Source organism: Lissotriton vulgaris, chromosome 8 (assembly GCF_964263255.1).
Source record: "Lissotriton vulgaris chromosome 8, aLisVul1.2, whole genome shotgun sequence".
NCBI classification, from domain to species: domain Eukaryota; kingdom Metazoa; phylum Chordata; class Amphibia; order Caudata; family Salamandridae; genus Lissotriton; species Lissotriton vulgaris.
In genome coordinates, this window is record NC_141696.1 from 730246297 (window position 1) to 730268697 (window position 22401).

The window sequence follows — 22401 nt, forward strand, 5'->3', positions numbered from 1 at the left end:
TTGCTATGACAAGCAAAGAGACTGCTTTAGGAGTTCAGTACTTCAACAGACAAGAATGGAGGGGTTCTAATAGGTGCCCCATAAGAAAAGTGAGCATCAAATTCGTACTAAAAACATAGCAGGGGGTAATCTACTCTGCAAGCTTTTTAAAAACCTTACTAACACAGGCAGAGATATCATAACATTGATCAGATCCTTGTACTATATTGTGGAATGAGAAAAATACAAAATACACTTAAACCTAAAATGTGGAGGAACGATTTCGCTGTTTGAACTGTTTTTTTCTAAGAAACAACAAAATACACATCCACTGAATAGTCTCAAGAGGTATAAAGCTAAACTATTTTCTGTATTCAGAACCACATAGATACATTCTAGATCCTGCTTAGGAGAAACGCAACTTTTAGCCTTGATTGATAAGCCCAGATTGTGTGGCCGAAAGCACCAGGTCCTGAGCGAGTACTTATGGAGAAGTCTCCTTTAGAGGCCAGTCGTCAAAATATGGATAAAGATTACTACCCTGGCAATCGTCATCGCTAATAATATTGTGAATTCTCTGGGGACTGACCAAAGGCTAGAGTGTAGAAGAGCAAACTGGTAATACTAGCCATTCACCACAAACATTAAATACTATGACATGTCCGGATTGAAATATGGAAGTATGCTTTCTGTACATCTAGGAATGCCATCCAATCCTGCTCCTGACGTAGCTGCTCAGAGTGACAACCCTGCATTTCTCTTTCTTTCAAAAACTCATTGAAAAACCTAAGGGCCCCATCTTCCCCCCAACATTAACTTCATTATTAAAGTGGTGACAGCTCTGCTTAAGAGGGCATCTACAGAAACAGTCCCATGTTTAGAAAGGTATTTTATTTCCTAGAAGGAGAGAGGGTGTACTTTCCCCTCCAGTGTGTGTGCAGGCTAGTTTCAGGATATTGTTGAATTTCTCCATGAACGCATCAGCCTGAGAGTGAAAGGAGGTTCAGAGGGATAGGTAAATATACACCCATCCAACAGTGCCATCATGTACAGTGGCACGAAGTTTGTTTCTGAGGAAAGTTCTTGAGTTTCCTCACACTCATAAAAACACCACTAAATGTTTTGGCCACCACATTGGATACCTCAGAACCAATGTCTCGTGTTACTTGATTGCATAGTCTGCATACGTCTCAAAAAATGATTCCCATTGCTAGTTCTACCATCGAATGGTTTGCCAATGGCCATCTCCAACCTTTCAAAAGCCTTCCCCACCACCAGTAGTGCTTTTAGCGGAACCAGTCACAGAACTAGACTTAGCACTAGCTTGGCTAATTGAGAGGGCAACTAGGCCTAACCGAAATTTAAGGTAACTCGCCTAATTTTCAGAATTTTGCACTATGCTTCTTACATGTAATTCCCAAATTACACCATTAATTTTGTGAATTTGTGGTAAATATTTGCAGCAAATGTGCAATTCTTGATTAGTCCTCAACTCCAACATTTGCTTGAATGCAGAAAAATTGATTGGTTTCCTGGTCCTTCTGCCCAGGCAAGTTGTTTTACGGAGAGGAAGCAGTCACTATCATTTGGGTTTATCGAAATGCTTATACCATACTTTTAATACCCATTACAAGGTCACTAGAATGACTTGGGCCGGTAATTCCTGATCTCCTACAAAACTCGAGGAAGAAGAGGTATTGGCCAAAAGCTATTTATTTCTTTATTTATAAATACAGGAGTCCCGAGTCCCAACGTAGGTGGAACGCATCTCCATGAGAGAGATGTCTTGGAAACTGGAACAGGCTGAACATCTGACATTGTGCATTCTTGACGTGGTCAAGCGATAAAGCCAAGGTTCTCCCCATGAGTGGAACAGTCCTTGCATCAACTCTGAGTGTATCTGCCACGCATGATGCACTAGGCGCTGACATCTGAGTTTGACGCTCTAGCTTTCAAAGATTCTGCAAGGTGGTTCACCTGTATAAAGATCCCATGATTGTCTAGCTAATTCGGAAGGTGCAGAGCCTCCTTGCACAGGGCCGCCACCCCCACCCTACCTCATCTGCTGCCATACCCCAATTGCAAAGGTTCTGTCTGTGACCTGCACCAGCCTTCCCATGATGGAGGGCAAGAAGGCTTTCATGCCAAGTGGATAGCCCTCAGCTCCAGAAGGTTCTTATGAATCTGGGCCATCACCAGAGATTTCTGCTCTCCACATCTCCCAGGTAGATGCTCCAACCCAGAAGCGATGTATCGGTCTTGACTGTCAGCTCTGGGTGGAGTCTGTCCCTGACACAATTGCGTCTGAGCAACCACCACTGCAAGCTTTTTGCAGTTTCTTCTGAGATATGGACATGGCCAGATTGCTCCCCTTTATGATGGGTCCAATAAGACTTCAGATTCCTTTGCAGAGCATGCACATGTCATTTGACGTTCTTTACCAGTAGGATGCAGGAGGTCATCACTTCCAGCAGCCTCATGCAACATGACTGAAATCCAGGACAGCGGCTGAAATTCAGCATCATAGGCTGAATGTCCTCGACCCTCCTTTATGGGGGAAAGGCACAAAACCAGACTGTATGCAGAATGGCTCAGATGTAAGAGAACATCTGAGAAGGAGTCAGGTTGCTTGTGAATCTTAAGGATGTCAGGAGGTTCACTGTAGTCCGGAGGTGGGTGGCAACTGCCTGGGGTGAGTCCACCTTTAACAGCCAGTCAAGGTAGGGGAAGATTGGGACCCCTGAACTCCGAAGATTTGCTGCCATCACCACCGTCATTTTGTGAACACCAGAGGGGCTCCTGTTCCACTATGATCCGCAGATAGTGCCTGTGGGCCCGCAGGAAATGTTGAATGAATATAAGAACCTGCAGTTCGAAAGCTACCATCCAGTCTCTAGGGTTGACAGGACCCGGGCCAGAGTGATCATCTTGAATTTGCCCTTCCAAAGGACGGCATTGAAAGTGTAGGCCCGAAATGGGAAGAAGAACTCTGTCCTCCTTTGGCACCAAGAAGTAGTGGGAGAACAACCCTGAGCCACTTCCATTGCAGGCACCCTCTTGATAGCCTCTTTGACCAAAATGGTTTGCACTTCCTTCTGTAAAAAGGGCAGATGTTCCTCCATCAGTCGTTCTGAGGATGGAGGAAGGTGGACCAGAGAGGCAAAGAAGGAATGGTCATACCCCTTCTGTACAATTTGCAAGGCCCACTTTTTTAATGTTATGGGCTGCCAGCCTGACACACACCTCTGGATCCTTCCTTCAACCAGGTGGGGCCCTGGGGGGGGCGACATGGGGAGCACAATCAACTGACTGGTGCATTGTCCCTGACTGCGGGAAAGGTGGGTGCAATTGACACGAAAAAACTGCTGAGACTGAAGTAGTTGTCTGGATGGTATGCCCCTGCCAAAGCCATGAGAGGGTCAAAAAGGCTGGTGGGGTTTGGGGGCAAGGCAGACAAGCCCAAGGAGCATCTGTTGGACCAGCTATCTTTGAAACACTCCAGAGCATAGTTCCATCAAAGGGCAACTCGATAAAGGATGACTACATTGCCTGAGAAACCCAGAGATCTCAACTTGCAGTGGAGACGGATCGGGAAGCTAGTGCCAGTTGCTTGACCAATGGAATCCGTGGTATCCAGACCACAATGGATAGTAAACTTCACTGTATTGCATCCGCTATGGCTTGGGTCAGTAGGGAATAAAGGTCTTACGAGACCAATGGGAGGACTTGAACTACAGAGACCCACAGAGTGTGGCAATAAAAGCCTAAAACTAAAGGCAGATGAGCATAGTCGTGGAAGAAAATACCCTCTTCCAAAAGGTCTCTATCCTTGAGAACTTCTGGTCCAGAGGAGTAGTCTGGTGAAAGCTTGTATCATCAAGTTCTTGGGATAAGGGTGCTGAATCAGAAAAGCAAGGTCGCTGTTGGCAGGACGATAGTGCCACACAATCTGGTAATTCAATTTGGGACTAGAGGAAGACTTGGTCCAAATCCCTAAAAGAGAGTTGTTGTGGGCCTCATTAAAGAGTAACAAGTGCTCAGTATTGGTCTGGCCTGTTTTGAAAATTTTAGCAAGCATTTTTGGTTTGACCCCTAAAGTAGGGATCTGGAGGTCTGGCCTGGCAGTTCTAGTTGGACTGTTACACTGCAGCAGGGTCAAGACTTTTTTGCGTATAGATGGGTCGAAAATGAGGTAGTATGTTGTGCAAAATAATGATGGACTGAGATGTGTCTCTGAGTAATTATCAGTGGCGGTGATAAATTCACGCATTATATCCACCATTTTTTTTAATCCTTTACCTGTAAATATGTTGTATCCACGAACTGTAAGAAACACTTGCTTGTGCTATCTTTCTTTCGTGTGTTGATTAAAAAACAAAAATCCCAGTTAAAAATAAACTATCTGGCAGATTTGGTGCTTGAGTCTTGGAGAAGAGGTTGTAAATGAGTAAGGGGTATCGCTATTGGCTGTCTGCATAACAACCTTCTGGAGTGGTTGGGACAAGAGACGGCTTGGCACCAATGGGTAAAGAATGCAATAAGGGCCCGATGCACTAATCCCTGTTCTTAAATAAGGATGAACTAATTACACACTGACTGGCTTATGAACATGAATGCAATTTGTATTGCAACCAGTGTACAAGAGGTTGCATCACAAATTTCTATTTGCGGAGGGTCGTAAAATTACCTGCCTCATGAGTACTAACTAGGTATGCTTTGTTTGCGAACCCCTGCAATTGGTTGTGATGCAAGGGTGGTAGCCTGTAAGACCAGTAATATTCTAGCGCATATTCCCTACATATCCAATTCCAAACTGCTAAATTCTTTTTTGTTTTGAAGTATTCTTTTTTTTCTTTCACATTTGGGATGACAGCAGATGGAACAGGTAGTGGACTCATTGTTCACCTACAAACTCCTCAGGCATGCCTACAAAGCCCTCCACAACACCGGACTCGCATACCTCAACCACTGCCTCTCTTTCCACACCTCCAGCAGACATTTCTGGTTTGCCCATCAGGCCCTGGGCACCATTTCACGGATCCACAGGACCACTGCTGGAGAAAGATCTTTTTGCTTCCTCACGGCAAGAACCTAAACCTCCCTTCTTCTGCAACTCAGGAAATCAACACCTCTGCCTCAATTCAGGAAGACCTAGCTCTTCGACTGAACAGCAAACCTCTCCCCCACCCCTCCACAAAGCACCTTGAGACCCTTATGGGTGAGCAGTCGTGCTCTACAAAACCTTGATTGATTGATCCCTGTATGCATCTCCCTAGCATACTCGGCATGAAATGCAAAGGTGAAGCTCTTCCACTAGGACAGCTTCCCTTTTGCGAATCAAAAATCACCTTGGGGCCAGATCTATCAATGGGTTTTACCCATTCTGTGTCTATGGGAAAAAGTGTTCATACATATGGCCCCAAGTTGCGTGTTATATCACAAAAGGAAAGGGATGCCCCTTTTATACCTCCTCCCTGCATTTTGCCACCGTAAAGCCTGTGATTTTGAGAATCTCAAAGTCTAGGACTTTGCAACCACAAAATAAAATAATACATTGGGCCCTAGATGAATTATCAATTGAGATACTAAGTTTTTGATTGATATTGAATCTCATCTATGTAATAATAACAAAGGCCAAACCACATTATTTTTCTGTTTATTTACTTGCACCAGCTCCATTTAACTCCCGACCCAGCCATATCTAGCATGGAGTCCGACTTTTGAGAGTGTTTTCAATGCTTTTTAATAGAATCAGTTCAATGAATGGAAATTATCCAAAAAGTGAGCATGCTGTCTTCAGTGAAGCCAATAAGAGACTTAAGTGGTTCCTAATGTAATGTTTTCTAATTGTGTTAGCTGTTTGCCTGTTTTTTTTTCCCAACAGCTATTGAGGAATGTATTTTTGATTCACGTGACTGCTGTGTTAATAAACAGAAAAATCTTATCACTCACCTCATCACAAATTATCTCGGAAAGTCTGAATTGGATATAACAGTATTTGATCAAGTGAACATTTGTCTTCAGCTCACTTGTGGGAAAAACCTTCCCAGACCAGCAGTTGTCTTCCTTCCTTGGCTGGCCTCGGCTGCACCGTGGCAGCTGCCATGAAACTCAGGAGGTGTTGGCATAGGAGGGCAATATTTCCTCTCTCTGCCTAGTCCTGTGGCAAATGCTCTACACAGTCCAGGACCAGCACTCTGTTCCCACTCCTTTAGCTTCTGACATGTGCCTGTTTCCAGATGTACTTGAGCTCAAGAGGTATTAACTGTGCCTGCCTTTCATCGGTGCCCATTTACTTGAATCTGTTGCAAACCAAGGGGCATATGTACAAGCCCCTATAGCCACCACGATGCCACCTATAGTGACGTTATGGTGGTGATAGGGGCTGCGCCTTATGTACAAGGCATCGTTAAGCCACTTAACATGGCTTAACGCTGCCTTGTACATAAGGCCCCCTTTCATGCTATGGTTAGCGTGAAGGGCTGGGCGTTCCGCCGCAACACCAATTTATTTTGATGCTGCCCCCTATGTACAATGGTTGCAAACATAGGAGGCAGAGCCAAAATTAAGACCAGGTAAAAACTGGTCTTAAGATGACGAAAAGAGGAGAAATCCATTATTTCTCCTTGTTTTTAGGTCTCGCCTATGCAGTGTGATTGTGCTACTTAGGCAAAAAGACCTTTAGCAATCGCTTGGGCTTTTCAGCCAAAAACGTGCACGCGTTCCATTGCCTTCAATGACAACGCGTGCACATTTGGCGATTCACTTGCGGGAGTGTGCAGAGCCATATGGTAGCAATTATCGCTCCTGGCGCTGTGCACTCCCGCAAGTGAAACGCTTGTTTGTAGCTATTTGGTGGGCATTGTTCTGGGCACAATAGGGAAAAAATGCAAATGAGTGAATGAAAATGCAGCCCTAATGGGACTTTCTGTTTATAAGCAGTAGCCTAGAGGTGTGCTGTAATTCAATCCTCAAAAAGTGGGAGTTAGCCTCATTAACAGCTTGCATGGGCAGGTTACAACTCTTAAAACCCGACAGTAAACAACATATATGGGCCCAGCACAATATGGTGAGCTTGACTGACAGAAGACTGCTCCCCAATCAGATTGCCTCGATTTACTTTCCTGCTAATGTCCTCAGTGCTGCAGACGCATTTTTTGCCCAGGCCCTGTAACCGTTCTAGCGGCTGGGCACATTTGCATTGTTTGATTTGTCAAACAGCAATTTCATTGAAAACACGCAGCAAGAGTATTATTAAAAATGGAGTTCATTTCTCAAAAAATACACACACAGTAGAAACTGAATAATCTTTGGATGAAACTTGCTACAAAAAAAATAATATACAAAGCAATGCATTCCATTTACAGTTGACACTCAGCTGGCGAGAGTACTCGATTTTAATGTCAAATTAAATTAAATGTATTAATTGTAAAAACTTGTCAAATTCATCCACTTGCTTTGTTCGTTTTTAAAAATGAAAACTGCAGCACGTGAAGGCTTTAAGTATGTGGATGTCTAGTAGATACAGCTTTTTACGACATGGTAAAAATGACAAGAGGCACAGGCTTTCCTTATGTACACTCGATATAAGGCTATGACATAACAACATTGACACGTATCAGCTCAATTGCAAACCCACCCGCATTGCGGATTTGAAGGAGCTGATTATGTGCAGCACTTCTTGTGCCTAAAGGTTATGTTTTGTTCCTATTGTTCGTGCACCATGATTTAAAAAATCCAGATGCAGGGTGAATTAGATCTTGGTCCAAAGTTCTGGCTCAGCAGTTTTGTAGCATTTGTGCATGCCACCTAATGACTCTTCAGATGAGATAATGCAGCACAATTACCCTTCTACGGAGTATGACATCGCAGGATGCTAAGCATAATGTCTAGGAAATGTGTAAAGACGAATAGACACCTTCACCCTCACACAAAGCAATGCCGCTTCTGCCCTTCTCAGCATCTACCAGTCAGATCCTCACCAAAGGAATGGAAGCGAGACTGCCTAAAGGCAACAGAAGGAGGAGGGGTGAGCAACAGTCCACTTTGTATTCTTAGATCTACTTATTGCTGTTGACAGGACTGAGTAAAGCATTTGGGTGGATCGTGAGTCTCCTATAGGGCAAGGAGGTGGCTGTGTATTCAAACACCTCAACCTTCACGTCAACACCCTTAAGTGCCTGTTGTCTATCAGGCCCATCTACACTCTTGTTTATTGTGTCTCTGGCAGGCCTTTAGAAGTGGTTCTCAGCCAATGGGGTGGAACGCAAAAGCTAGTCACTTAAATTCAATGCAAGAGTTGGGTTAAAAGACTCAGTAATACCAGAAACAGGAGCAGGGAAAACTTGATAACAAAACCAAGAAAGGAGTACAACGGTAAAAAAAACAAATGTTAAAATATGGGAGTAAAAGCCTTTGGAAAAAGTACCTTTGAACATAACTGTCCTGGAATTGGAGCGCCACTGCAAAACTAACTTATGTCAAACCTGATAATTTTGGGTCCAATCCAAAAACCTATTTAATCATTTAATCGAAGCTATTGGACTCAAATAAAGGCACCTATGGGGCAAACTCGTGTTCCTGTTACACAGAATTGACAAGGGTGAGATGTTATCCCCAAATATAGGACTTACTCAGAGATGGATTTCCTCTTTCAGCAAATCTGCTCTGGCTGTGGGCTGGATTTACTGTATCTAGGGGCGATTTCAGGTGCATTTGCTACATCTCAGGGGGATTTCACCTGTAATATCAGTGAACAAACATAACCCCACAACTTTGTTGGTATGTACCTGATTGTTTCAGGCAGGTTTTGACTGGTACATGTACTCTGATGTAGTTCGTGTGTAAATGTGATTTAGATGTGGTATGGAGAAAAGCGTCCCAAAATTGAAGGGACTGCAAAGCAAGAGGCTTTTTTTCAAGAGAAAATACTTTTTATGTGGAGAAACAAAAACAAATATGTTTTTTATAAAAATACTCTGAAAGAGAGGTTGAGTGACGGCCATATGGTGCCAGAGGGGTCAAACACTTGACAACAAGAAAGAACAAGCATTGGCATAGCCTATAGGTCTCGCTTTTGGGATCTTATAAGTATTTAGTTATGCAGCACAATATCCTTGGTGCAACAACATCAACTGTTGCATGGCTAAACACTTATACGGTCACAAAGGCGAGACCTATTGGCTATGCCAATGCTTGTTGCTTTTTCCATGTGTGCTGCCTTGTGCAGCACACATTGAAAAAGCAAAATGCCCAGTGTTGTTTACGTACAGGAAGGTGTTCCTTTCTTGTACATAAACAAACTTTTTTTTAAATGCCATTTTGTCACTTTCATGTGTGCCGCCTGAAGCAGCACGCATGAAAGTGACAGAAAGGTAAGTGACAGAAAGGCACTTCTATGATTGTTTATGTGCAGGAAAGGGCACCTTCCTACACATAAATAGTCCTCCCCTGCATGCAGACACCCTTGCGCCATGGTGCAAGGGAAACTGCGTTGGCGCTAAGTTGCTGAACTTAGCGTCATCGCGGGGTGGAATGCAAGGCTGCACCACATTCTTGTAAATATGGTGCAGCCTCGCGTGTCAGAAGTGGAGGAGAGACCAGGAAGGCTAACGCCTCTCTCCTCCACTTCCTAGTACGTATCCCCCAAAGTGCGGTACTCTTTAGTGCTTTTGGCTTTGCCCAGTAAAGGAATTCCTGTAGCCTCTTCGAAGAGGCGATCCTTGGCCTCAGTAACCCACACTGAAGTCACTGGATGGTACAGATCCTGGGGTCACTTTACCAAGGAAAAGCTGCAGAGCGTACTATAGAGACTGCATTCAAAATTAAGAACCTGACCTAATTAATATAAGGCTGAATCTCACATCTCATTGTCCCTCCTCTTAACATGCACCAACTATTTTCGCTATAGTAGAACACGCGATTAAAGCTGCACAGAGTAGCTGTACTAGGCATGCCTGAGAGCTCTCAGGGGAAATCAAAAGCGCTGCGAGTTTAAGACACATATATAGGGTGCTTCATCTCCTTGATGCTTGCAATTAGACCCTTGAATACACTTCTGTTTCGGTAGCACCATTCTTTACGGTAGCTGCGCCAGCATAATCACAGGCCCCCTCATGCAAACGGGGGCTATACTTTCAGTTTCAGTACGTGCCAAGCGAAGCTTAATTAACAAGAAAGGTGCTGCTACCGTGTAGCGATGCTCGAAGCATCTTGGCAAAGCAAGGTCACAGAAGGTCATCGATAACCTTCCACTGCAAACACTCCCCTACAGAGACTCGTCCTCCTGCAGTGCGGGTCGGTATCTTTAATTGGAGTGCTTTCACTATTCATTAAGTAGCAGATCATTTCTAATTACAGGGGATTTCGGAATCTAAATGATTTCCATCAAGGGTGTTTGTATTTTGATTCTGTGATGGATTCTCTCTATCAAGGTCCAGAGGAGGGCTGAGTCGGCTGCGGCTTAATAAAGCGAGTTCATCTTTCCTACAACATATTACGGTGGACAGATTTTTTTTCCATTTATTTTTTTAACTCAAAATGTCCTAAACTAGGATTAATAGATTCCCCAGTAATAGGCATTTGACATTGTAACGTTGTCAACGTCTTGGAGCCTAACACATCCCTCGTGCATATAGGACAAAGTCTATGCAAAGCGGGTGCTTGCCTCAGCTCTGGACACAAGGGTAGATTCGCACAGTACCTTCAGAAGCCATAAGCTTACTTTTATATATAAAGTTACATATTTTTAGGGAGTATAAAAATCCTTTCCTTGTACCTGGAAAAAAGGGTGAAAGTCCTAACATAATCCGCCAGGTTTTAAAATGGAAGAAAAACCTCAGGTTTTGGGGTAGGGCTAAAAACGTTTTCTCTCTTTCCTATGGAAGATATTTTTGTGCACACATCTCTTATCAATACGTGCTGAGACTTTGTGACTGCTAAGGACACTTCTGTTTATGTTTTTAGGAAGATTTTGTTTAGTGTGGGACAGTCCACGCAAGTCAAAGCGCAGGATTAAGCGCCCTCACTTGTTCAATCACGACCAGGAGCTGATGTTTAACATAAGAACATAAAATGAAAATACTATAGTTTTCCCACCACAATAGTCCTGCATCCACTTCAATTTCCAGCATTTGTTACTGCTAAGAAAGATGTGTACATTTGTGTGAAAATCCGTCGGTAATGTTTGTGGATATATACAAACATGTACACTTTAAAATGTTTACCACACACACACACCCGCTTTGCAGACACCCTTGTTCATATACCTATGGAAATTAAACGTTTACCATACTGGAAGTTTTCTCAGAGTGGTATGTGTGATGTAGGGTTGCAAAGCATCTGAAACCCTGGTTCTGTTAAGTAGAATCCAGAAAATATGACTAAGATAGTTGGTGGCCTGTAAATGAATGAAATCTCCATATACTAATACATATATCTGCATATATTAATAAAGTTAAACTATTTAGGGTTTTTGTAATGTATGTTCCATGAAATAATATAGATTTTATTTATATTTCAATTTTGCTTGCCTATATTATAAAGAAGAGGATTCTGAGTCACATCAATACACAACGAGAGAGAAGCTAAAGTCGTCTAAAATATCACTCAGAACCCCGAGGTGAAAAAAATCCCTGTTATTCACTTTTTACCAGTGTATATTTTTATGTATTGTATGGCCCCCAAAATCATCTGCCCTTGCTTTCAACTGGTATGCAGAGACAAAGGAGTTTTGGGGGAGCCATATAAACCATGGCTTCTCCTCCCAGCCACAAAAGTAAAAATAAAAAAGAAACCTGGCCTAAAGCCACCCAAACTCCCACCCTCTATGCCATCTTGCTCACTCCCCATCCAAAGCTGTGTCCTCTGCTTTCCAGGAGAGATGATGCTGCACTGACAGACACTCAGCGAGTCCTCCAAGAACAGCCAGCCTAGAATTCCTTTATGAGGTAGCTACAGTGGGTAGCAACCTCTCTTGGTACATTATTGCAGTAAACAACCGGATTTATAATCTGGTGTTCATGCTGGTGGCTCTCAGTGAGGCCCATACATAAAAAAGCAAATAAAATAATAGTAAAAGCAGTCTAGCTTCTCATCTAGTTACATGTGTAGACTTCGGTTTAGATATCAAGTGATCCTACAACAAATCTAATTATAATGCCTTTCATAGTACTATAATTGTTCCATGACTAAAAATAAATACACTTTTGGGAAAGGTGGCCCATTTTGCAATGCAAATACTTAGCATTCCAGTTTTTTCAAGTTTATAACGCAGGTATTCGAGCAACAAAGAATGGTGATATAAAGCCATTATAATCTCGGAGAAGATAAGCATAAAGATAAAGCCCTTAGGGGCCTCTATCATGAGCACTAAGACTATTTGCAAATCCACTGCTCTCATTCAGCCACAGCTGGCAGGGCGGTGACGTGTGGAGGGGGGGGGGGCAGGGTGGGGGGTAGTAATGTATGGATTACTGAGTTTTACAGGTAAGTAAACATTTTAATAAATAAAACGAATTTCGTTGCGCGCACTGCATCGCATTTGGGGATGCAGTGCACTCAACGAAATTTGTTTTATTTATTTAAATGTTTACTTACCTGGGAAGCTCCGTAATCCATACATTACTACCCCCCACCCTGCCCCTCCCCCTTCCACGTCACCGCCGTGCAGGTACTCCCACTGCCGGCCACGGCTGCTCTCACTACATACTACGCTCACCCGTGCAATGGTATTGGTCCTGCCAGCCACTCACTTTTCCTGAATCAAAGTAACGTAGAAAGGTTTACTAAAAGAGAACATAGAGTAAGGCAAGATAGTATGCCACACTATTCAATGGCAGTCACAAGGCAGCTTTGTGAGTGTAAAATGAACACATTTCCTTTCTATGCCCACCCTTACGGGCAGGCAGGACAAAACGGCAGAGCCATTACACAGTAGCAAAGGAAAGGATTATCAATATTAAAATACATTCAAATGAACAACAAACTCTTCATTTACATGGCAAGGGAACCGCTTAGTGTATTGTCCCTGCTGGGAATCCCTTGACCTTGGTCACACCTCAACAAAAATCATGGGCACCCAAAATAGGGTTTGAAGGCTTGGGTCGCCAGTAAGTCAGACAACTCTCTAATCAGCCCCGTACCTACAGAATCTATCAAGGAGAGGGTAGGGATAATAACACTCAGAACTCACTAGGATAGAAGTATCATTTTTGGGAAATTTTTGGCCAACTTAAACTATGAGAGGGTGTGTGTTTTTTTCAAAACCTGTGTGCTACTGGGCTTTGAGGGACAAAGAGGATTAAATACCGCCACCGTAAAAAATCACTGTCCTCCCCTTATTCATGACCTTGTCCGGTCATGTTATTCTACATCAGATTCCCTAGCTTTGTCTCCCACTGAGTTAAGATGACTGCTTACCCCTAAGGGAGGGAGGTAGGCACGCGCGGCCGGCACAGGTAAGATCGGTGGGGCGGGGTAGGGGCTGGGCAGGGTGGGGAAGTCGACAGACTACGGGATAGGTAAAAAGAAATAAAACCATTTACCTTGTGCTCTCCGCATTGGCGATGCAGCAAGCACAAGGTAAGTGGTTTTAATAATATATATATTTTTCATTTTACCTAACCTGTCATCTGTTGACTTTTGCTCCCACCCCGCCCCTCCCCACCGCTCTTACCTGTGCCAACCGCGCCTAAAGGTAGGTAGTATGCTTTCCAACCAAAGCAATTTCCTTGCTTGCATTTATGACCCATGGAATGCTTGCTTCTACACTGGCAGCACGTATAATTTCAAGGACAATGTACAATACTAAATAATAATGCATAAGTGCCTCTGAATGGCGTGGTCAACAGATATTGAGCTTTACAGTATTATCAAAATCAAGAGTGAATTAAAAACAAACATCCTTCGCTTTTACTATACAACTCACCTTCCCTCGAAGCTGCCAGTATACGCTGGTGAATAGATTACCACGTAGGAAAGAGTCTCTTTGGGCCTCAGAACAAAGCTGGAGTCTCCTGTAAGTCCTGTGCCATTCACCAATACATCCAAATGTAGTGCTTCATGTGTAGGATTGGTAATGGGAATTTCTATGCCAACTGTGCCCTGGAGACATAAAGTCACTTTTATCAATGCCTTTTTATATTTTTTTCAGTAACAAAGGACACAGTAATATACAACTGCTGTGTAGCAATTGAACATGTTTTCTTCAGACTGTAACATTATCGGTTGTCGTGCTTAGATTGTGTCAACATTACCAGTACAATCATTTTAAATGCTGGACACCTTCACCAAAAATACTCTTTGCAGTATTGTTGCCAAATGTAAATATGATTTTGAGGACACGGAAATAAAATGGTTAATATCACGAAACAAAAGGCGTTACTAAGGGGGCGAGATGTAGCCACAGTGGCCAACCTTGGGAAATGGGGTGCCAAGTTCTAGAACTGGCCTGGGTTCACTGTCCTGCGATTCAGCGCAAGTCACCACATCTTCCTTTGCTCCCCAAAATGTATAATGATATCTGGTGCTCATGTAAAAGCTCTAATGGGTCAAGTTAGCTATATAAAAAACTGCAAAAATATATACGACTGTATTGAAGACCTTGTATTGTTATACTGACTGATCGGGAATTGGCCTAACTCAAGGAATTGGCAAGCAACATGTATTTGTGAAAAAAAGGCACCCAAAACAGACTCAATCATTGGTCAGAGCTTCAGTAGCTGTACTCTGCTCACCAACACTTGCTGTACCCACTTAATCATATGTGTGTGCATAGGGAGATGAAGCACTGGCATACAAACTCAAGCTACCCACTGTCACTAGTTGATAAAAGTATAAAGTGTATTTTTGCCCTCAGTCCCATTCTCCTTCCTTTGTGCCCTGGACCTGTTGAGTGGTATTGAGAGTGTGCAAGACCTCTGAGTACAGAAGGCAAAAAATGCTGGTAGAGTCACAAGTAGAAGACTGCATCATGAAGGCCAGTTGAAAATAAGTCACAGAACTAAGATTAAAATTGGGCTTTAACACCTGGGTCACTGCCTCATTCCCGTCCTTACTATGCATGGCAATACTTCAGATAGCCTGCTCATTTACATCCTCTGACAACGCCGCACTTTGTGGGAGCCATAAAAAGGACCTGTACCCACCCTTGTTTTATTCCCATGTTTGTGAAGACAGGTTTGTGTAGTGTGAGCCAGGGAGGCTCCAAATCACCTTCTCCTTTACATTTTGGTCTCGGGTAGGTCTCTTTTTTGGTTTAAATCTTTTTATTGATTTGAAAGAGAAAACAAGATGCATCAAGCAATAAAGCCCAAATCGGGGGCCGTAAGCAGTTGTAGTGCTACACAGAGCATCAGAAATAAACATGAAAAATGTCCTGACCCCCCACCTCCTCCCCATCCCATCCCACACCTCCCTCGTCCCCTCACTCCCGCCTCGACTGCTGCCAAAAAGGGAACTAAGCATTGAGCACATCAGTGGGTCTGGAGTTTGGTAAGATCCTGTGACAGCGCGGGAAGATGGAGGAGCCGCATATACCTAGAGCTGGTGAGCTCGCAGAATTCAGAGCAAGACAAGGAAATAAAAGGGCACCACAAATCTGCGAAAAAGGCCCGTCCCCCTGGAATGAGAAAGAGACACACTCCATGCCGAGCACATACCACAACCTGTGTAGCCACCTCTGCATCGTAGGGGTTCTGTCCGTGCCCCAGTGAGACAGTATATTCTGTAGTGATGCCCCTAAAGCTAATCCTATTAGCCTGCCTTTACGGGACTTGAGGGATTTGAAATCTGAGTCTGTCCGAGACCCCCAGAATGACATATTCCGGAAAGCGCAAGATATTGGTATCAAAGTGTTGGACAATTTCGTCCAGAACCAGTGTCCAGTAGGCTTTACGAGTGGAGCATTCCCATAATAAGTGAAGCAGTGGGCCCTCAGCGCCTCATGCCCTCTAGCAGCTCGGAGAACAGCTGGGGTTGCTCTTATTTAATCTGGGGGGGTTGGGGGGGAGGTACCAGTACATCATCATCTTGGTTGCCGATTCTACACTAGAAATATTACATGAGTGTCGGGCCCTGTAGTGAATGTCACCCCATTCTGTTTAAGTCAATGTCTGCCCCAGCTCAGTTTCCCACAGTTTCTGGCCTGCAGATTAGGTCATTTGTTCCAGGGGGCGTAGGATGTGGTACAGTTCTGTGATGAGTCGCTTAGAGGACTCCTTACAAAAGCAGCCACCCCTAATACGGGGTAAGCCGTCTCTCAGCTCCCTGGAGTATCTGGGGTTGCATCCCCCAGTCTTGTATCTGCTGATAGTGGTACCGCTCAGCTTCGGGCATTGCAAAGTCGGATTGGAAGTCTTCGAAAGACAAGGGGCCCTCCACATTAAAAAAATGCCTTATGGATCTGCGGACTTCCTTGTCCCAGTGACCAAAAGCTGCCTGATCAAGACCCGGGGTCAAGTCAGGATTGTTGGTGATAGGGGTAAGGGGTGATGGGAAGAAATGCGTTACTTACCTGTAACAGCAGTTATCCAGTATTGGTGTCTTTCATAGATTCACATGCCTGAATCATTCCCCGTCGCCGAGGCGGGAGCCTCCGGTACATAAAAAAGTAATGTCCTAAGGACATACATAGAGAATATAGGCCGAAGGGCCTCCCCTTTGGGGCCTTTCCACGTCCTTATGTAAAAAGGACCGAACTCTCATCGTTAGCCAATCAGCTCCGACCTCCCTCTAGAACCTTCCCGGGAGGAGCCTCAGTCCCTCAGATTTTCGTACGCACCCAGCTAGGGTGTCGCAGTGTAGACATAGAGGTACGTGAGTCCTTACCGGGGAGGCGGGAGGGTTGCATGTGAATCTATGAAAGACACCAATACTGGATAACTGCTGTTACAGGTAAGTAACGCATTTCTTATCCAGTATTTGCGTGTCTTTCATAGATTCACATGCCTGAATCAGAGTAGCCAGCAGTTATACATACATAGTGGTAAAGCACATTCTCACCTCCAGCAGATCTGCATAAAATTACAGACAACATGAGAGAAACATGGTAGTATACTGTCATGCATATAGCAGAAAAACCATGAAGAATGTGCATACCTGGATGGCGGGACGAGGTAAGGCTCACCTTATTGGAATAGATGGCGTAGCACCGCTTGTCCCACTGCAGCATCCTTCTGCAGTTCGATGTCCAGGCAGTAATGCTTGGAAAAGGTGTGCGGGGACTTCCATGTCGCCGCTCGGCAAATGTCTAGGACCGTTACTCCAGCGAAGAGTGCCGCCGACGCGGACATCGCCCTGGTAGAGTGGGCAGCCACCCAGTCCGCCAAAGGCCGTCCGGCCTGATCATGGCAAAACCCAATCGCTGATGAAATCCAGCGGGAGATGCTTTGTTTTGTTAGGGGCAAACCCATTCGCGGGTTGCTGTAGGCTACGAACAGTTGAGAAGATTTCCTGACATCTTTGGTCCTGTCCAAGTAGAATTTGAGACATCTTTTTAGGTCCAAGGAATGCAGCGCCCTTTCTGCCGCTGTGGAAGGGTTGGCAAAAAATGACTTGAGGACAATTGGTTCGTTTAGATGAAAGTCTGAAGGCACTTTAGGTATGAATTTAGGGTTGGGCCTGAGTACCACTCGGTCGTGCCTGAATTGGAGATACGGTTCCTGAATAGACAGCGCCTGAAGTTCGCTGACCCTTCTGGCCGACGTCAGGGCGAGCAGGAGTGCCGTTTTCCAGGAGAGATGTTTGAGAGTGGCCCGATGTATGGGCTCGAAAGGGTGTTTCATTAGTTGGTTGAGCACCAAGTTCAACTGCCAGGTTGGAGGGACTTTCCGAGGCCTCGGAAAGGATCTGTAGAGCCCCTTCAGAAATTGCTTTATCAGTCGACTGGACCATAGGGAAGGTCCAGATGAGGTCCTGGTGAATCTAGAAATCGCAGCCAGATGAACCTTAATGGAGGCGTGAGCCAGCCCCGATTGAGCCAGGTGGAGGAGGTACGGTAGCAGCTGCACCGGGGTGACCCGTAGAGGGTGTAAGCCTTGTTCCGAACACCACAAGCAGAACCGTTTCCACTTCAGCGAGTAGGTCTTGTTCGTACTGCCCGCCCTCGCTTTGGCTAGTACGGCCCTGCAGTCCTGCGGGATCTCTAGGTCTCCGAACTCTCGGTGCTCAGGAGCCAGGCTGATAATCTGAGCGAGCGGAGGTTCGGGTGGTGTACCTGGCCTCCGGACATCGTTAAGAGGTTCGGGTGCTGTCGCAGGTGAATCGGGGGCCTGATGGAAAGGCGAAGCAGGTCCGAGAACCAGTGTTGTCTCGGCCAGTACGGAGCAATCAGGATCAGGGTGCACGGCTCCGTCTTCATCTTCCTGAGGAGCCTCGGTATCATCGGGAACGGAGGAAAAGCGTACGCAAACACGCTGAACCAGCCGATGGAAAAAGCATTTCCCAACGACCCCTGTTGGGGATGCCAGCTTGCGTAGCTTGGGCATTTGGCGTTCCCTGCCGTCGCAAAGAGATCGATCCTCGGCGTCCCCCATTGCGAGAAGATGTGGGCCACTGTGTCGCCGTTCAGCTCCCATTCGTGGGAGAGAGAGGTCTGCCTGCTGAGGGCGTCCGCGATGGTGTTGTCCTTCCCGGGAACGTACTCCGCCTTGAGGGAGAGCCCGTGTGCCACCAACCAGTTCCAGATTTTTTGCGATTCTCGTGAGAGAGAGAGAGATCGCGTTCCCCCTTGTTTGTTCAGGTAGTGCATCGTCGTGGTGTTGTCCGTTTTGACGAGCACCGGGGAAGTTCCGATACGTGGCAGGAATGCCTGCAGAGCCAGATACACTGCCCGCAGCTCCAAGAGGTTGATGTGCAGTTGTTTCTCTTGGGCTTCCCATTTGCCGCTGACTCGAAGGTCCAATAGAACAGTGCCCCAGCCTTCCAGGGAGGCATCTGTCGTGATGACCAGAGGCGCCGGAGGGAGGAGGAACTGCAAGCCGGCCGTCAGGTGTGTCCGGTTTCTCCACCACCGAAGGGCCTTTGTGATGGCCGGTGTGATCGTGATAATGTCCTCGAACGAGCCGGAACTCTGTTTCCATTGCCTCGCCAGAGCCTCCTGGAGGGGACGCATGCGGAGCCTGCAGTGCGGTATGAGGAGGATGCAGGAGGACATCATCCCTAGCAGTGAGGTGAATGTCCGTACTTTGATGCGAGACTTCTTGGCCACCGCCACGGCCAGAGACAGTAATTTGTTGGTCCTGTCCTCCGAGGGGAAAGCCTTTGCGCAATCCGTGTCTAAGGTAGCCCCTAGGAAGGTGATCCTCGTTGATGGAGTAGTGCAGGATTTTTTGAGGTTGATCGTCAGACCCAGCTGTTGAAAAAGTGCGCTGCAGGCGTTGGAGGAAGCGGTTGCGCCCTCCGGAGAAGGGGCCTTCACCAGCCAGTCGTCCAGGTAGGGGAATACCTGGTGACCTCTTTGTCGCAGGAAGGCCGCCACCGGCGCCAAGCACTTCGTGAAGATACGTGGCGCGGATTTTAGGCCGAATGGCAAGACCTTGAACTGATAATGCCTGCCTGCTACTTCGAACCGCAGGTACCTCCTGTGCCTTGTGAGGATGGGGATATGGTAGTAGGCGTCCTGTAAGTCCAGGGAGACCATCGAGTCTCCCCTTTCCAGCGCTCCCAGGATCTCTTGGATCGTTACCATCCGGAAGGATTGACTCCGCAGGAAGGCGTTGAGCGCCCGGAGGTCCAAGATCGGTCTCCATTTGTCCCCTTTTTGTTGGACCAGGAAGAGGTGGGAATAAAATCCCGTCCCCTTCTGGGACGCTGGGACCCTTTCGATGGCTCCTTTGACCAACATGGCGGATACTTCCTTGAGAAGGAGGTGCAGGTGTTTGTGAGCACGCTTCAGCGGAGGAGTGTTGGGAGGGGTGTTGACAATTTCGAGGGAATGTCCAAATTGAATTATTTGTAGTACCCACCGATCCGTAGTGATTTTTCGCCAATTGGGGAGGAAGTGGGTCAGTTTTCCTCCAATTTGAAAGGATTGAGACGGTGGTGGGACTGGCTGGAGTAAATGGTCACTGGCGGCCGCCAGTGCCCTTCTTAGCGGATTTGCCTCTGAAGGACGACCTCCCATAGGACGACTGTCGGTTCTGTTGTTTGTGCTGGGGCTGGTTCCTGTTGCCGTAGGAGTAGGACGACCGATTTTGGTAGGAACCTCTGTAGGAGTACTGGCCTCTGGAGCGGCCCCCCCGAAAGGACTGGTTCCGGGACTGGAGGGAGCCCAGAGCCCTCGCCGTATCGGTATCTTTCTTAATGGCCTGGAGTGCTTCGTCTATCTTCTCCCCAAAGAGAAACTGACCGTCGAAAGGCATGTCCAGCACCTTAGATTGGACCTCTTGTCGAAAGGACGTTGCTTTGAGCCAGCCTTGGCGGCGGAGCACGGCTGCCCCGGCCAACTGGCGGAATCCCGTCATGGCTGCGTCGATGGCGCAGTCGATGATCTCTGCAGCGGAGTTTTGTCCTTCTGCCAGGAGAGCTTTCACTTCGTCCTGGACCGCGGCTGGCAGGTCTTGCAGGTAGGGGGCAATGTCCTCCCATAGCTGGCGGTTGTAGCGCCCTAGCAGGGCGATGGAATTTGCCACTTTGATGGACATGGCGGACGTGGTAGAGAACCGTTTGCCTATGGTGTCCAATTTCCTGCCCTCCTTGTCTGGGGGTGCAGACAGCGGCGAGGAGGGGTTGCGGGATTGCTTTTGGGCCGCCTGAGTCACAACCGAGTCCGGTTTGGGGTGGCCGGTCAGGCAGGCTGGTGCGGTGATCGGGGCCTTATATTTTTTGTCTAGGCGCGGAACCACCGCAGGCACCGAGGCAGGCGTAAGCATCAACTTCTTGCCCTGTTCCCACAGAAAGTCTATAAGTGGAATAGACTTGGCCGACTTCTGGCTGTGCTCCTTGAAATCATGGAGGAAGCATTCTGTTTCCGTGGATTCCACCGCCATGTGAAACCTCTTAGCTGCCCTGTCCACCAGTTTGTGGAAACCCCCAACGTCCGTCGCTTCAGACTGGCGCGGTCGCGGGGATGCCGGGGTAGACGAATGGTGTGATGACGCAGCATCGGCTTCGTCGTCTCTGTGGTCCGAGTCGACGTCTTGCACTTCACCTTCCTCCAAGTCCGTCTCCTCCTCCTCGTCCTCAGAGGAGTTCTCTACCTGAGGCTGGGGCCGAGCACGAGGCTGGGGTTGGTCCCGAGGTCGTGCCTGGAGAGCGGAAGGGCGCGAGGCAGACGGTTGCGCCTGGGTGACCGGCACCTGGGTTCCGCTGTCGGCATCCGGGAACCGTTGTTTATAGTCCTGCACGAGGCTGCGCAAATCGTTGACCAGAGACACGGGCAAACAGATCATCGGGGTGTTTTCCGTGCGGACACTTACGGAACGTTCCTGATACATGACTTCCTCCTGGTCCTCGTGAACGTCGGATAGGGAGGTGGCCGGATCGGGTTGGTTTTCCTCCTCGGACTCCTCATCCGCAGTGCATCCTGCTCCTGCTCGGGCGTCAACCCCTTCTTTGGGGGAACCGAGGAAGGTGGAATTGAGTGAATGGAGACTTCGACCAATCTGGATTCCTTCCAAGATGGCGCCGGGGTCCCTTCCGACGGCGTGCGTGAAGATGGCACGGCCGCCGGTTGGGTTGGCGACTTGAACGATTCCGATAGTGTCGATGGCACCAAATTCTGCGGGGATAAGTGAACCGCCGACTTACTGGTGGTAGAGCCTTCAACTTGAGATTTCTTGGGTGAAGGCGGACCTTTTGAACTTGACGTCGACTGTTTAGGTGACGATCCTTCGGTATGAGATTTCTTCGGCGAAGGCGGACCTTTTGAAGTAGACTTGGACCTCTTAGGCGACGATGACGCAGACAGTGGGGACACCGTCGATGATCCTGTTTTCGTCTTGGACGAAGACTTCAGAGGAATGGTAGAGGAGACCGGTGCGCCTGAGGACGCAGTGGTGGTCGTTGTGGCCGTCGCGGAGGGCGATGAGGCCGTAGTGGTCGACACTGTGGTCGAGGCCGAGGTGGTCCGCTTAGTAGATGGAGCGGGTTTCTTGAACCTCTGGTCGTCTCTAACAGACACGGAGGAGGTGGTGGAACGTGCCTCCGAAGGTTTCCTGTGCGCCTTCTTGGGAGGAGTGTCTGTCTCTCCAGGGGACTGCTCCCTGGGTCTCTTCTTGGAGACTTTTGAGGACACGGAGACACTACCCTCGGAAGATTCCAGAGTGTCTCTGTCCTTAAGCCTGTCGAGCCATTCGAGAAGGCGAGCCTCTCTTTCCTTTACAGTCTTCTTTGGGAAGGCTCTACACACCCTACACTTGTCAGAGACGTGGTCAGGGTACAGGCAGTACAAGCACAGATCGTGCTTATCCTCCGCTTGAATCC

The 22401-nt window shown here is 46.9% G+C and overlaps 1 protein-coding gene across 1 annotated transcript in view; it reads right to left on the bottom strand.

Moving 5' to 3' along the window:
* Nucleotides 1-22401, bottom strand: part of CFAP47 (cilia and flagella associated protein 47) — a 2734468-nt gene that overhangs the window by 1191007 nt on the left and 1521060 nt on the right. Inside the window, exon 52 of the mRNA XM_086934611.1 lies at nucleotides 13907-14082. Within this exon, the coding sequence (XP_086790737.1) occupies nucleotides 13907-14082 (176 nt within the window). The remainder of the gene's footprint in view (nucleotides 1-13906; nucleotides 14083-22401) is intronic.